Below are 16,933 nucleotides of genomic sequence, written 5' to 3' on the forward strand. Positions count from 1 at the left end.
GATTGAGGATTGTTTTACAGAAATAGTTAGTAGCATGATTGATAATACTTTTGACAAGGATTTCAAATTTGTGTTTCTATATGTAGTCATAGCTAAACATAACATGCTGATTAGTAGTAGTAATTTAAACTAAACTAACCAGACTAGCTATTATATTTTGTCCTATATTCAAAGCTTGAAGCAAATATGTTTCAATTAATATGCTAATGCTAGTATCTTTTTTCTTTTGGAAAGACCATGTACTACTATCTTTAATATTGATGTCTAAAGCTGTTTTCTTTAACTAGTTGGTTGATTGTTATATAGATATCCATCATCAATAAATGCTTTCTTCTTGTAGTTACACATGTGTATCAGGCAAAGGAGTGTGTGTAGCCACTGTCCTAGTACAAACTAACTTATTTTGTGCACCCATTGACGTGTTTCATATTTGTGCAGCACCACCAATCTTGCCATAACAATCTTGCACAGTGTTGTTCGACTTATCGGGACACGCCGCCTGATCACTTTTGTCAGAAAGATTTTCGATACAAAGAGTTGGCCAAACTCTTCGTCGAGCCATCAACTCTAATACCACTTGGATCACGAGGGGACAGCCGGGGGATCATTCACATTGGACTAAGAACAACTATACAAGTGAGTTGGACACCACGCTTTAACAAAAAAGCTTAAGACATTAGATTTATGTGTCATCTCGCTTATAAAGTGTTCAACTTTCACTTTTTTAAGCAATGTGAGACTTAACTCACTTCACGCTTGCCTTGTCAAAAAAATTCATTTTACACTTGCCACAACAAAATTCAACTTCTAACAACAAATTTACAACATTCATTCATACTAACATATATGTTTCACACCAAGCACTTGTGTTAATAGTTATGACTTAAGCACGTGAGGATATCCAAACTCAAAAGACTAGTAGGTGAGAGAGCTCCGTGACTTAAATACCACATTAATCATTTTGATATACTCGATGTGAGACTCATAACATTGCCACACCCTTTAAGAGTCGAAGCCTACGGCGGTTTTTGTTGGGAAAAACCGGCATAGAGAAAATAGAGCTTAATCCTTTTTAGTATTTATTCCTTTTTTAATTAAATTTTGTCTTAATCCAAGAATGGCTATAAATAGAGCTTCGCCACTTCAGTTGAAACTTTTCCAACTTCCTCCATAGCTTCTCACGCTCCAGAAAATCTCTCAAAATCTTCTTCCAATCTTGAAACAACGAAGACTCAAACGACTCTGAACTTACCAGATCTTTGATTAGCTTTTTCAAATCGTACCCTTTTAGATCTCAGATTTACACCTTTTCATCTTCTTTTCTTTTCAAAAACTTCCATGGCGTCTTCATCCAACAAGATCCAAGTCCCTTTTACTGGAAAATGGAGTGATTTCTCCATTGCTGATGATGGAACAAAGTACGTTCCAGAACCCAAAGGTAGCAAAGAACATCGAGAAATCTGGGAAAGTCAGGTAATGATTCCCTTCGCTGTTAATAAAAATGTTTATGCTTTTGGTGGTCCGATTCCAGATGATATGAACTTGACTAGGGAAGTAGACGAAATATTTCCATGTCTCGAAACTTGCGAACCCAGAATTTTTGACAGCAAACCCTATAATTTTGAATACATGCTGACAAATTATAAACCCTTTCGATCCCATCCTTATTACGGAAACACCCTTTACCTTACTTGGCTTGATCGAATAGAACAATCCTTTGGCAAATTCTGGAAAGATTATGGAATCTTCGAGTATAATACAATTTTCCAGGATAGGGCCTAAGTATCAACCTGAAATGCTCATTGCTGCAATGCATTTCTTTGAAAAATCTACCAACACCTTTCAATTCAAAAGTGGTATGATGACACCCACCCTATTCGATGTGTCAGCTATCACAGGGTTAAGACCCACTGGCAAAACCTACAGCCCCAATGACGCTAGTGATAACATCACTTTGAACTACAAAGAGAATGCCTTTTCCGCCTATATCCTTAAACATTCAGGACCTGAGAATGAAGAAGTCTCAGATGAAGAACATGTGGCTTTTCTCAATTTATGGTTATCCCATTATGTATTCTGCTCTCGATCTCTTCAAATTGCTAGGAAATTCATTCCTATGGCTGTGCAAATACATGAAGGATGCCACTTTGCTTTAGGACGCCTTCTGCTGGCAACCTTGTATGAATCCATTGGGGAGGTCTGTGATAACCTGAAAGGTTTAGTCCCTGCTAAGTCGAAATCGAAGAAAGCTGCCACAGATGGATGCTTTCAAGCTGCTGGGCCTATGTGGCTATTACAATTGTGGTTAAATGCCACTTTTGAAAAGGAACTTGGTTTATTCATTCCCACTGAACATCAGGCTTCGATAGCCAAAAGGAAAATCGAAGGTACCCGTTTAATAAGGCTCCAACCTAATCCCCTCGAACAAAACTCTCAACAACTTTTCATGAAGTACATGAAAATTTTCTTAGCCATCGACCAATTCAAGCCTGAACACGCTCCATTTGTGAAAAGAACTATTGGTCCCTCCTGGTTCGTCAAAGAGATACCAGTGCTGAATCCAAATGCTGAGGAGGAAATAAATGAAACCTGGATGGCATATTTGGACCCTACCATTCTGTCTATTCGAATTGGTACCCTATCCTCTGAATATGCATTAGTTGGGTATCAACCGAATTTGGTCTCTAGACAATTTGGGTTTTCACAGCTTCGACCAAAGAGCCACTACAAAAAAAAGTGGAAATTGCAACAAATGGATAGCAACAGTTTTGTAGAACTGCCGGTAATTTTAAAACAAAATTAAAATAGCAACGGTTTTGAGGAACCGCTGGTAAGTTTTTAATGAACCGGCGGTTTAATTTGGTTTACCAGCGGTTTAGTTGATAAATAGAAAAAAAAAACCGCGAACCATTTTTTTTATTTTTTTAAGTTTCTTCTTCAGCGCCTTCTCCTTCTCCTTCATTCCAGAGAAAACAAACCCTAACGAACCCTTCGCCGTCGTTCAGCCGTGTTCTCCTTCGCCGTCGTTCAGCCGTGTTCTCCTTCGTCGTCCTTCTCCATCGCGAAAACGAACCCTAACGTCGTTCAGCCGTCGTCCTCCATAAGGTATGTTCAGCCGTTTTGGAATTGGATTATACTTAATGTCACGAAGATAATCATCATGAAGCATAATTTATTTAATTTTATTTTTCTTTCTCCTGTGTTCCTTTATTCTACTTCTACTTGTCTTTTGGAAAATTAGAGTTATTCGTTTTGTTCTGTTCTTGTTCTGTTCTTGTTTTCCTCATCTTCATCGCCGCAACTCTCTTGTTCTGTTTTAATTTTCGTTTGTTCTGTTCTTGTTTTTGGGATTTTTTTATTTTGATTTTCGATTGTTTGTTATGTTCTATTATGTTCATGCTATCTTTCTCTCTTGTTTAGATTTTTTATTTTGATTTTTTGGGACTGTTTCTTATTATTGATAATGATTAAGTGATTATTACGGGATTTTGATTTATGTTCTGTTCTTATTATGGGATTTTGATTTCTGGACTGTTGTCATTGCTATTCCAATTCTGGTTAAGTAGTTTGTAAATGTCACGGTAATCGTCGTTGCGCTCTGGAGATATATTGTGGGTGTAGTTTCTGCTGCTGTTGGGTTTGTTCCTGCTGTTTCTTACACATGGTACTCAAATTATTATCTTCTAATGGTGGACCTCGTAAGAACCAATTCTCACATTTAAGAACTGCTATTGAGTTGGTTTTACGCTCAAGTGTGTTCCTTGTCATATGCTTTGGTTATTAGCAACCATCCTTGTCAATAGTACAGAGATAAATGGGAGGGATTGAACATACAGAAAAAGAAAGCCAAAGGAAAATGAGAAAAATATTGTATTTTTGCCTCTTGTTGTCCGAAAGAAACTGGCAGATCACTAGATGTTTCAGGGATCACCATGGTGTTCTGTTGATAATATGACTTACAGTCATTTTGAATGTAGGGAAATCCTCTCTTGCCCCTATTTTTGTTGTTACATTCTCTATCTCCATGTAGTTAGTGTTGGTTTTCGGTTTGCATCTTTTCTCTGCACGAGACATAAGTGTGTTAGTTCTTGATTGAACTGTGTTGGCTACAAGTATTAGGCCCTAACTCTATCAACTACATAGATTTTGGCCAAGTTGAAATAAGTACAATATACTGACAGGTAGAAATGTTAGATTCAGTATGTGCCAATCCTATAGTGATAATGTCATTGAATTGTAATGGATGGGTCAGTGCAGTTAAGTAAAAAATTAATTAATTAATGCTAACCCTTCAGTTTTACTGCCATTAAATTTATTTTCGTCTAAAAGAGGTAGATAAACTACTATAAGAAGTTGTTGGTTTTCTTCTGTTGCCATTTTTGTTGAATTTGTGAAGTTAGCAGAACCTGTGAAGTTGCAGCAGCTGTTCATTTTAATTTTAGTTCAATGTTCATGTTCCTTTCCCTAATTTTTCCATGCTATAATTCTTTTTACGTTTTGTTTCCTTAATACTGCATTCAATCCTAAAACTCTTGTTATTTGTATCTTTTGGCCTAAGTGTACAACTTGTACTTATTAGTGCCTCTTAATATTCTAATTATGTTAATTCTGAATTGATAATAATAGTTCTGAAGCAATGGATACGACTTGGATTACACAACCACGAAATACGCCAGAGTATGCTAAAGGACTTAATGGATTCCTTGATTTTGCCTTTAAAAATCGTCCAAATGGAATGGCAAAATGTCCCTGTAAAAAATGCGGTTTCAAAACACCGCAAAGTAGAAGTGTGATGTATGATCACTTAAGAGCGACACCATTTCCAGTGGGATACACTGATTGGTGCTATCACGGTGAGGTCGCGATAGGAGAAAATAGTAATGGTTCATCTAGTAATCCTACAAATGCAGTTCATGACATTACAAATGGAGAAGATCCTATCCAGAACATGCTTAACGATGCTTTTGGAGTTGATAGGAATCATGCAAATGAAGTGCCTATTGCATCGAATGTCGATATTGAAATAGATGAAGATGTGACACCGGACGCGACTCAGGAGGGGAATGAAGCAAAAGAGTTTTATGAATTAGCAAAAGAGGGGGAACAACCTTTGTATGAAGGGTGTAAAAAATATTCAAAGTTGGCTTTTTTGGTGAAGTTGTATCATATCAAATGCTTGTGTGGAATGAGTGATAAGTCCATGACAATGATTTTAGAACTCTTGCAAGATGCATTTGAACATGCAAAGATTCCAAGCTCATTTTATGAGGCGAAGAAAACAATCACGAAACTTGGTTTGAACTATGTAAAGATTCCTGCTTGTCCGAAGGATTGTATGCTTTACTGGGGAAATAAAGAAGATGAGGAGAGGGAAACTTGTAAAGTTTGTCACACTTCCAGATGGAAATCAAGTATAAAATCTAAGGAGCGTGAGACAGGAAACGCTGACAACAGTTTGAAGAAAATCCCTGCAAAAGTTCTTCGTTATTTTCCATTAAAACCTCGATTACAAAGACTATTTTTGTCTTCAAAGACATCGGAGGATATGAGATGGCATGCTTTAAGTAATAACAATGATGAAATGATGAGGCATCCTAGAGATTCTGAAGCATGGAAACGATTTGACTCGACACACCCTTGGTTTGCATCGGATGCACGAAATGTCCGTCTTGCATTAGCTACTGATGGGTTTAATCCCTTTGGCATTATGAGTTCAAACTACAGTGTCTGGCCCGTAATTCTCATTCCATACAATACTCCTCCATGGGTGTGCATGAAGCAGACATCTTTTATAATGTCGATGATAATTCCTGGAAAAAATGCTCCAGGAAATAACATAGATGTCTACTTACAACCTTTAATGAAAGAGCTGCAAGATTTATGGACAACCGGTGTAGATGCTTATGATTCTTTCAAGCATGAGATGTTCAAATTACATGCAGCTTTGATGTGGACAATAAGCGATTTTCCTGGTCTAGGTAATCTCTCTGGGTGGAACACGTACACTGGATATGCTTGTCCAACTTGTAACAAAGACTTTAAACCTTGCCGTCTTAAAAATGGCAAAAAATGGTGTTTTATGGGCCATCGTCGGTTTCTTGATCGGAGACATCGATTTAGATTGAACCGAATTCGCTTTAATGGTGAGCAAGAATTGCGCGATCCATCAAGAATGTTATCTGGTTCAGAAATTCTTGAACAAATTTGTGACATTAACGTCACATTTGGCAGAAGTGTAGAGAAGAAAAAGATTAGAAAAAGGTCACAACTTGAAGATGGTCCAAAGTGGAACAAGAAAAGCATATTTTTTGAACTTCCATATTGGAAAGATAATTGTTTGCGCCACAATCTTGACATGATGCACATTGAAAAGAATGTATGTGAAAATATCATATTTACTTTGCTAAATGATAGTGGAAAAAGTAAAGATAATCTTAATGCTCGAAAAGACCTTAAACTCATGGAGATAAGACCTGACCTCTGGCCAAATGAAAGTGGAAAATATGCGTTAGCTGTATATGCAATGACTAATAGAGGTAGGAAGGATTTCTTGGCTACTTTAAAGAACATTAATGTGCCTGATGGGTATTCGAGTAACATTTCTAGGTGCATTGATTTGGATAATGGCAAGTTGAATGGGATGCTAAAAAGTCACGATTGTCATGTATTGATGGAGCAACTGTTACCGTTAGCCATGCGGACATCATTGCCTGACAAGGTTTCGGCAGTATTAATTGAGTTGTGCTCATTCTTTAGACAATTGTGTGGTAAAGTGCTTAAAGTTGAAGATTTGGACATGTTGCAAAATAAAATCGTCCTCACTTTATGCCACATGGAAATGTTATTTCCTCCTTCATTTTTCACTGTTATGGTTCACTTGGTTGTTCACCTTGTTGAAGAAGCTAAGCTTGGAGGTCCTGTTCATTATCGGTGGATGTATCCTATAGAAAGGTAAAAATGTGAATCTTACTCAAATTTCAATTACACAACTATATGTTATTCTTAACAATATTTGTCGTGGTATGTGTAATAGGTACCTAGGACATCTAAAATCATATGTTCGTAATAAAGCACGACCTGAAGGCTCAATAGCTGAAGGTTACCTTCTCGAAGAGATTCTTACCTTTTGTTCAAGGTATTTGGACGATATTGAAACAAGATGGAATCGATGTGGTCGTGTAGATGATGAACCTAATGATGAACAACCTCAATCACGAATGTCTGAATTGTTTCCTTTAATTGGAAAACCAGTCGGAGGCTCTTCATATTTTACCCTTACACGAAGAGAAAAGTTGCAGGCTCATCGGCACGTTTTAACAAATTGCCCTGTAGTTGATTATTATATTCAGTAAGTCACGATATCCTATAGATTAATTATTATCATGTGTTAACAAATTAACACATCCAATATATTTAACTATGTAGGCAATTTAGAACTATAGTAAAGAGACAAATGAGGGGAAGGCATTCTTCTGAGGTAGACAAAAAAGTCCATAGAGAATTCGTTCATTGGTTTTCCAATCGTGTGAGTGTTTCTACATGTTCTTCTGAGATAAAGTGCCAAAGTTCGAAAGCAATGTAACTAACTATTTTCCTTTTGGCATTCAGATTGGCAACAATCTTGACAGTCTTAGCGGACCAGATAAAGATGTTCTTATTAGTCTAGCACAAGGTCCTCTGGACCAAGCTAGAAGGTTTACTGCTTACAATGTTAATGGATTCAAATTTCGGACCTTGGCACGAGACAAGTTATTGAAAACACAAAACAGTGGAGTTTTTAGCTCATTTGGAACAAGAAGTTACTCAAGCAGTAGTGATGACCATATGAGGTTTGGAGACGTGCCTTACTATGGCAGATTAATAGATATCGTTGAGCTTTTCTATTGCGGCTTTTCGATTGTCATGTTCAAATGTGAATGGGCTAATACAACTAACCCAAGAGGCATGAAGAAAGATAAATTGGGTTTTACTTCTATTAACTTCGCAAGCTTAAGACATACTGGAGAACACGAAGATGATGAACCATACATCAAAGCTTCTGAAGCTCTAATGGTCTTTTATGTCGATGATGAGAAGGAACAAGGTTGGAGCATACCAGTTCATTTGAAGCCAAGAGACTTGTACGACATGGGTGAAGATGAAAGTGAAATAATGGCATCCAATGAGACATATCCATCACAAAACTTGGAAGAACTCTTTCAAGATGATAACACACATATCCCTTTAGCAAGAGTTGTAATAGACGAGGATCCTGAAAGTTCAGCCATCAATCATCACTCTGATGATGATAATAATGATATGTTAATTTGAATAGTGTTTTATATAGTTTATTGAATTGTATTTGTTATGATTTTGAGACTTCATTGTAATTTCCTTTTATTTGTAATGTGTAAGACTTTATTGTTTTTGTTTTTATATATGTATTCGTTTTTACTACATATGTATTTTTTTTAGACTTTATTGTATTTGCTTTGAGATATATTTATGTTTAAATGCATATATTATGTTAGATTTTATTGTATTTATGTTTAAAGGCATATATTTTAAAACATACTAACTTTTTTAATTATATTTTTGATATTTTAAAGAGATGGAGAAGACATGGAGCGATTTGACACCGTATGAGGTGGAAAGACAGAGAACAATAGCAGCAAATAACAAGAAGTTGGAAGCTCTAAATATTCCTCGTCTATCGCAATCCATCCAAAAATCGTCTTCTACTAAGGTTTGAATTCGGGTACCCATTATGTTTTTTCGTTTTCATGCTTTGTACAATCATGATGTTGAACAAGTTATTAAATTATGAGGACCCATGAATGACTAAATGTTAAAACCTTTTCACAGCTTAAATGTTTTAGCACTTAGACACTATATGCCTCTTTGTATTCTTTGTATTCTTTGAGCACTTGCTATTATGTGTGTAATGAATTTCAATTTTCATTATGAAGTTTTATTATGTATGTAATGAATAATTTGTTTGTTTTGTAATATAAGAAGGACAAAATGAGATTTGTAAGACCCGGAGATCTTCAAGTAGCAGCCAACAATAAACGCTTGCGTTCTCATGATATACCAAAACCACCTCCACCGGTGATAATACCATCATCATCAGCTTCACAAGATGCACCACCATCATCACCTACACATGATGCAACATCACATAGGTTAACCAAAAAAGGAAGACCTAAACGTTCTCAACCTCCACATTTCCAATTTCAACCTCAACATCAACATCAACCATCTCCACCTTCATCTCCACCTCAACACCAACCATCTCCAACTCAACCTCAACATCAACCATTTCCACCTCCATCTCCACCTCAACATCAACTATCTACAACTCCACCTCAACACCAACCACCTCCACCTCCACCTCAACACCAACCACCTCAACATCAACTATCTACAACTCCACCTCAACACCAACCACCTCCACCTCCACCTCCACCTCAACACCAACCACCTCAACATCAACCACAACATCAATCATCAGAACCGGAACATGAAGTTGTACTTGAACGTCTATCTCAACCACGACAACCTCTACCTCCACCACCTCCACGTAATCATGCACATTGGATTGTGGATGTTATTGGTATACCTATATAATTTTGGTTTCTTTTTTATCTCCTTTTTGTCCAATATTTTTGTGTACTAATTCATTTAATTTATATGTCAGATGATGATGGTAATGTTAGACAAAAAAGTGTAGAAGTGAACGACTTAATCCCGAACAAAGTGGGATTTAAGGTGCAAACAATCTGGAATGATGACCATCAGCCCATAGGAGAGGCAGGTGGACTGTTATCAGGATATATTGGCTTTCTTGCTAGTAGTGATGAATTGCTTCCTATAATGTATCCAAAATGGCCCAAAGTTCCGTTGGCAAAGAAAGACTTAATTTATGATAACAACATAAAGGTATAAACTGAAATTACATTGAATATATGTTTAATTTAGAAACATCTTTCAATTTTTTGTCGTCTATTTCAATTTATATATGTTTAATTTAGAAACATCTTTCAATTTGTTTCCGTTGAAGGCTAAATTTGTTGTAAGTGATACAAACAAGTTTCATAAGAAGTGGATTTATACAAGCTTGGGAAAGAGGTGGAGGGAACGTCGGTGCTTTCTATTCAATAAGTATTATGATTGGGCTCTTACTGTTGAACAAAACATAGAGCAATTTCCACCTGAAGTTACAAAAGATCATTGGGCCATGTATTTGAATTATAGATTGTCTCCGGATACTATGGTAATAACAATAATTTGAATTATTTTACACTTGTTCCTAATATATTGTATATTGATTGTTAAAATTGTTTTCTAATATAGGCGAAAGCAGACAAAAATGCTCTAAATCGCCAAAAGCAACGTATTCCCCATACGTTAGGCACAAGGTCACTAGCAAGAACACGAGATATTATGGTACAATTAAATTATTTCATATAAGAATTATTACATAATTATTACAATGTATAATTATATAACTATTTTACTTCATTTTAGGAACAAAGAGATGGACGGTCTTACAGTAGAGGAGACATGTATGAAATCTCTCACACGAAGAGGAACAGATCATATGTTAATGATGAGGCTCGACAAAAAAATGTAAGAAATTGTATTATATATGTTTACTGATTTTTGCTCTATATAAGTGTTCAACCATAGGTTAGAAGATTTATATTATATATGTCTGGGTGCCTGCTGCTTAGTGTTGGTTACTTTAAAATGTTGTTTCGGTGGCTGACTTGTTTTTTCCCAATTTTAAATAAATAAAGGGATAGAAACAATATTATGTGACTTTTCTATCCTATATATAATTTCAAGTCAAATTGAGTTTTAGGCATTTCTTATGCATGACTTTTGGTAAGTCCAATAAACTATAAGTTTGTTTGGACTAGTTTATAAGTTTGTTTGAAAAAAAGTGTAGAAGTTAGATTCTATGTATTTTGTATTCTATCCAGATTCTTGTGGTTGGACTCCAATTTTGATAAATAACACTGTATTTGTAGGAAGAGTTACAAAAAGAAAGGCAGACATCATCTGATAATGAGGCTTTTGTGACCGTGTTTGGAAAAGAGCATCATGGTTATGTTCGAGGAATGGGACTTGGTCCAACACCATCTCAAAATAATGGTTCTAGTTCTCGTCCTTCAGTATCAACTTCTTCATCGACTGCTGATGCCAAAATAGCTAAGATGCAAAGCGAAATTGATGTGCTAACTAAAGAAGTTGCTGAAGTTAATGAGCTTAAAGCTAAAGTTGCTGAATTTGATGCAATGAAGGAACAATTTGCTCTTATTATGGCTAATATGCAAAACCAGGTAAGACAATATTTGTGTGCCTTACATATATATATATATATATAATGTGAATATATTGACATTGACTTGTTGTTATTGTTATATTATACCTTTTTTAATAAGTTTTTTTTTTTTAATTTATTTCATGTTCAAAGTCACATGATATTAATTTGAAGTGCGTTTTTTTATGTATAATATATATAATATATATGTTGATACTACAATACTTTTGTTTTTAACTATACTTTAAATTTTGTTTTCAGGGGTATAACATAGGATCGCCGTTTGAAGTACGACGCTCTTTTGAGTCTAGTCATAATGTTGAGGGTAATCAAGCAACTCCAGACGATTCAACTTAGATATATAATTTTTGTTTAGGCGTGTTGAACTTTTGATGTCACGCTTTTCTATTTGTTTTAATTTTGATGTACTAGGCGCATGTGTTGTGACCTTCGTTTTTGTTTTTTGTTATGTACTATTTAGGTTGCATGTGTCAATGCAAACTTTAGATGTATTGCGCATGTATTGTGACCTTTAGTTCCATGTGTCGTTGTGAACACCTTATTTTTGAATCAAATGAATGTTATTTTGTTTATGAATTTGTTTACATTGCAAGAATTATTATAGTAGTTCAATATTTAAAAATACTACGTTTGAATATTAGTCGATGATTAAAAAAACAGGGTAAAAAATTGTCCTACAAAAAAAAATATATACAAAAATTGTCCTCAAAGAAATCATAAAATATTTTAAAAGAAATATATTATAGCGGCGGTTTCAAACTGCTGAAAAAACAAAAAAATAAAAAATCAAATAGCAACGGTTTCAAAACTGCTGCAAAAACAAAAAAAATAAAAAATCAAATAGCAACGGTTTCAAACCGTTGCAAAACTGGCTAAAATTTGTGTTTTGCGTTTCGCTTATTGCAACGGTTTTAGAACCGTTGCAACACATACTGTGGCCGTTTGTGTAACGGTTTTTCAAACCGTTGCTATTTGAGCTACCAACGCTCAAATCTGCAACAGTTTGGCAACTGTTGCTAAAAATGCTGCAACATTTAAAAAATGTTGCTAAATCGTCCCAAAACTGTTGCTAAACACATTTTTTCTTGTAGTATGTATATAAGGAAGAAGAACATTGTGCTTGGGACTACTGTGACTTCCACTTTATATGAAAGGTATATGAAGATTAGCCGCGAGAATGTTTATGGCTTCGAGCCATTTGACTTCAACCTTTCCTACTACTGTACACAAGAGTTTGCCAACTGGTGGAGGCAATACTTTAACAGCAAGCACCTGGGAGATTCAGTTCTTATCTCGAGGTTGGAGAGTGGTTTCACTCAACCTCAGATTAATAGAATCGAACAGCAAGTCAAAACTACAGGTAACTTGTCTTTATATATGCACTTTTCTTTTGTCATATATTCTCATACTGTTTCGATTTAACCCTTTGCTTATGTTTCCTAGTCACCAAGAAACAAGCTACAGAAACTGTTAAGATAGTCAAAGAAAAACCAACACCAAAGGCTGTTGAAACAGTTGGAGAACCTTCTAAGGTACTTACTGAATCGAAACTTGTTTTTTCTTTGAAAATTCTAAGTTAAGTTTTTATTCTTTCTAACCTACTTCTTCCAGACACGTAAAAGACCAACCAACACCACTTCTACTGAGACTGGCCCATCGAAGAAACCAAAACCTAGCATGGTAGTCGTCAGTGACGACGAAGAGGTATAAGTCTTTTCTTACTCCTGGTTTATTTTCAAAGTTTTCTCCCAAATCAATCCCATTAATTCAAATGTTTCTTGTTTCGACTTATATTCGCAGGAAGAAGAGGAAGAAAGTTTCCAGAGAAAGAGGAACCAGCCTCTTGTGAATATCGAAACAAATATTCCAAAAACTACTTCTGATAGTCTTTCTGCTGAAGAGAAGGAGAGGAAGATGAAAGAGAAGAAAGAGAAGAAGGAAAGGAAAGAAAAGAGGAAAGAAGAAAAGAAGAAAGAAGGAAAGAAAAGTTCAGAGGATCAAACCCGGGAGAAAAAGAATAAAAAGTCCAAGTCTTCAAGTGATCCTGCAACCAACCTTAAAACTCCTTCGATCTCGAGTGAACAACAAGAGCCTACCCCTGAAGCTGAAGTTCAAGAAGATATTGCTATGCCTGATGCTACTCTCAATAATTCGGATAACATGCCCCAGCAAGACATCAATCCAGAGGTACTTGTACTACTTTACTTGCGTTTTCTCATTTATAATAAGTAAAGTTATATTCCCTCATATTCGATTTTGTTTTTTAGGAAATCATATCGAACAAGTCTAGTGGTGATACCCTCAAAGACAGTGAGACCACTATTTCTGAAAAGATCATACCAGAGCATCCTAAATCTGCTGAAACTGATAACAGAACCTCTCCTTTCATGGAATGGAACGAGACTGCAGCAGTCGAAGTCGACGCTAATGAGACTTCCTCCGAAGAAGAAGAATTTGATTCTGATGCCATGAAGGAAGCAGAAGCTGGTGGATCGGAATTGCTGCCTGAAACTTCAACGTCGAAACTGTCAGCCAGCCTAGGGCTTCCAGAAGAAGAATTCATTGCCTTGCAAATCCATGATCCTGAGGCTGCTCTGAGACTTCTGATTTCCAAGACAACTTCTAATCCTGTGAGTTCGAGTGGACCCAGTAATTCGACTGCCTCAGATTCAGAAATCAATTCTTCTGTTCGACAAGATTCTCTGATTTCAAAGCTGTACCAGGATTTCATTAATGGAGATATCTTGGCATCAGTGGAGGAGCACCCTGCTAACGCTTTTAAACATAAATCTTTCTTGAACAAGTTGCATAATCCTCACACTGATCTCGAGACTTTGGGGAAGGTCATCCAACTCGAATCTATCTTGGACCAATTTGCCACTACTGTGCAAAATCTGAAACGCAACTCTCAAAAACTTGTTGGTCAGCAGGCTGCTTATGATGCATTATTCGAGAAGGCCATGGCTGCTCAATCGAAAGTTGACCAAATGAAAGCACAAGTTCAGCAACCAGGTCTTGGAATTCAAGAGTGTACCAACAATATTTCTAAGTGGGAGGCAGAGATAGAATCTCTTCGAGCTGAGATTGCTGATCGAGAGAAGAAGATCCTCGAAGAGAAAGCAAAGCGCTCAAAGATTGAAGAAGCTGTTGCTGCTACCACTCAAGAATCTATTCGAGAAGCTGCAAAAGAAGGGATTTCTCACTTTAGTGCTGCCACTGTGATCAAAGTAGAGATCAAGTCTCTCGAAGATGCAATCAAGATCCAGACTGTCGAAGTTGGCCTTATTAAGGACCATTATGCTGATTTCAAGTCCAAGTGTTTGTCTTAGACCTTCTTTTGATGCTCTTTTAAACTTTTTTAACTACTCGAACAATTGTCTGGTTTTGTTTTTATTTGGTTTGTAACCTTGACAATTGCCTTCTATGGCATTTTTACTTTGTTTATGCCATTTCAATTTCGTTTCGAATATTTATTCTGTGCTAATATTAACTTCTAAAAGCGTTGGTTTATATTTTTTCAAATACTTACCATTTATATTCAATGTTCGCTTTTCTGAAGTTAATTCTTCTATTTCATATGCACCATTCGAAAACACTTGTATTATTTTAAAAGGTCCTTCCCAATTTGGGGACCACTTGCCTAAAATTCTATCTTTTTTGTCCATAGGCAAAATAACTTTCCAAACTAAATTCCCTACGTCGAAAGCTTTTGACTTAACCTTTTTATTGTAAGCCTTGGCTACTCTTTCCTTTTGTCTACTTAAGGTATCAAGTGCCCTTAGCCTTTCTTCGTCTAAATCAATCAATTCATCAAACATCATACTCCAATAGTGATCGGTTGGTATCTCCATTTGCCTTTGAATTCTGATAGATTGCAAATAAATTTCCACTGGTAACACGACATCATGACCATATGTTAATCGAAATGGAGTAGAGTTTGTTGATTCTTTAGGGGAATTTCTACATGCCCATAAGACTTGATTTAAAGTCTTGTTCCAATTTCTTGGCTTTTGAGCAATGTGTTTTCTGATTAATCCAATAATAATTTTATTGGCAGCTTCTACTTGACCATTTGCTTGCGCATAATAAGGTGTCGAAGTCAAAAGTTTAAACCCTGTTTGCCTAGCGAATTCTTGCATCTTTCGACCAGTAAACACTGAGCCTTGATCAGTTGTGATGGTTTTAGGAATTCCAAACCTATAAATGATGTGGTTTTGGATAAAACTTATAACTTCTTCTTGATCAACATTGGGCAAGGGTATGGCTTCGATCCATTTGGTAAAATAATCAACACCAACTATTATGTATTTTTGATTTTTTGATGATGCTGGTTTTATTTCACCAATTAAATCTAATGCCCAACCTCTAAATGGCCAAGGTTTTATTATCGAATGTAATTCACTTGCAGGTACATGTTGGATTCCTGCATGTTTTTGACATTCTTGTCAACCTTTAGCAAAATCTATGCAATCTTTTAACATAGATGGCCAGTACATGCCTTGTCGAACTAAAAACCATTTCATCTTATGGCCTGATTGGTGAGAACCACAGGCCCCACTATGAACATCAGAGATTGCTATGTAGGCCTCATTCTCACTAAGGCATTTCAACAGTACTCCTTCGAGGGTCTTTTTAAACAATTCATTACCAATGATCACATAATTTGACGCCCTATATTTGATCTTTCGAGGAGCACTCCCGATTGGATTCTCCAAATATTCTACAATTGGTTTTCTCCAATCACCATCTACTAAATTGTCAATGACAAAAATTTGGAATTCATCATAATTCATTTCTTTATCAAAATTATTTATGTCATTTGGTGACATCTCTGCCCCCTCAAGTTTTGGCATTGACAATTCCAATTGCATTGGTTCATTAGAAATCAATTTTTCTTTGATTTCTATTAATTGTTCCAACTTTTCTTTGGACACTTTGTATCCTGAAGCAATCTGTGCTAAGTCATTTGCTTCTTGGTTTTCTATTCGAGGAACATGTTCTATGTCAATCGAATCGAAACGTTTTAGTAACGCATTCGCTATAACAAAATAACGAATCAAATGCTCTTTAATACATTTGTACTCTTTTGTCAATTGTTTCAAAACTAATTCTGAATCACCTTTTATTTTAATGTCTTTTGCCCCCAGGCTCAACAATATTTCTAAACCTGCTATCAAAGCCTCATATTCAGCTTCATTGTTCGAACAAATACCATTAATCCTGTATTTGAACCTAGTAGGAATTTTTTGTGGGGAAATTATCAAAATACCTATTCCAGTACCATGTTGATGTCTAGACCCATCAAAATACAAAGTCCATGGTTCTAGAGCAATGTAATTCTGAGGTGATTCGATTGCTGAATGATCAACAATAAAGTCAGCCACTATTTGGCCTTTAATTGCTTTCAAAGGTTTGTATGAAAGTGAATATTCAGAAAGAGCTAAGGCCCATCTTCCAATTCGACTATGTAAAATTGGTTTTAGCAACATATGTTTAACAACATCATAATGAGAATAAACATAAACATCAATAGGCTTTATATAATGCTTCAATTTCATACAAGAAAAGTACAAACAAAGACAAAGCTTTTCAATACTACTGTAT

General features: G+C 35.9%; 3 protein-coding genes across 3 annotated transcripts; all 3 read left to right on the forward strand.

Annotated features, from left to right (window-relative positions):
* Positions 1 to 1,338: 1,338 nt before the first annotated feature.
* On the forward strand, positions 1,339 to 8,310 carry LOC123904930. The gene is made up of 7 exons (XM_045954529.1): positions 1,339 to 1,473; positions 1,709 to 2,782; positions 3,567 to 3,664; positions 4,627 to 6,951; positions 7,034 to 7,348; positions 7,426 to 7,525; positions 7,609 to 8,310. The coding sequence occupies exons 1-7, from the start codon at positions 1,339 to 1,341 to the stop codon at positions 8,308 to 8,310; spliced, it is 4,749 nt and encodes a 1,582-aa protein (XP_045810485.1).
* LOC123904931 lies at positions 2,973 to 11,878 on the forward strand. The gene is made up of 9 exons (XM_045954531.1): positions 2,973 to 3,105; positions 8,589 to 8,725; positions 8,998 to 9,595; positions 9,680 to 9,921; positions 10,043 to 10,255; positions 10,336 to 10,428; positions 10,510 to 10,611; positions 11,016 to 11,327; positions 11,570 to 11,878. Exons 2-9 carry the CDS (start codon positions 8,591 to 8,593, stop codon positions 11,663 to 11,665), a joined length of 1,791 nt encoding a protein of 596 aa, XP_045810487.1. The 5' UTR covers positions 2,973 to 3,105; positions 8,589 to 8,590; the 3' UTR covers positions 11,666 to 11,878.
* A 609-nt stretch (positions 11,879 to 12,487) lies between these two features.
* LOC123904932 (uncharacterized protein YALI0A18139g-like) lies at positions 12,488 to 14,658 on the forward strand. The gene is made up of 6 exons (XM_045954532.1): positions 12,488 to 12,689; positions 12,773 to 12,861; positions 12,941 to 13,033; positions 13,130 to 13,214; positions 13,419 to 13,516; positions 13,597 to 14,658. The coding sequence occupies exons 1-6, from the start codon at positions 12,488 to 12,490 to the stop codon at positions 14,656 to 14,658; spliced, it is 1,629 nt and encodes a 542-aa protein (XP_045810488.1).
* Positions 14,659 to 16,933: the final 2,275 nt, after the last annotated feature.

Source organism: Trifolium pratense, linkage group LG2, assembly GCF_020283565.1.
Source record: "Trifolium pratense cultivar HEN17-A07 linkage group LG2, ARS_RC_1.1, whole genome shotgun sequence".
NCBI lineage: Eukaryota > Viridiplantae > Streptophyta > Magnoliopsida > Fabales > Fabaceae > Trifolium > Trifolium pratense.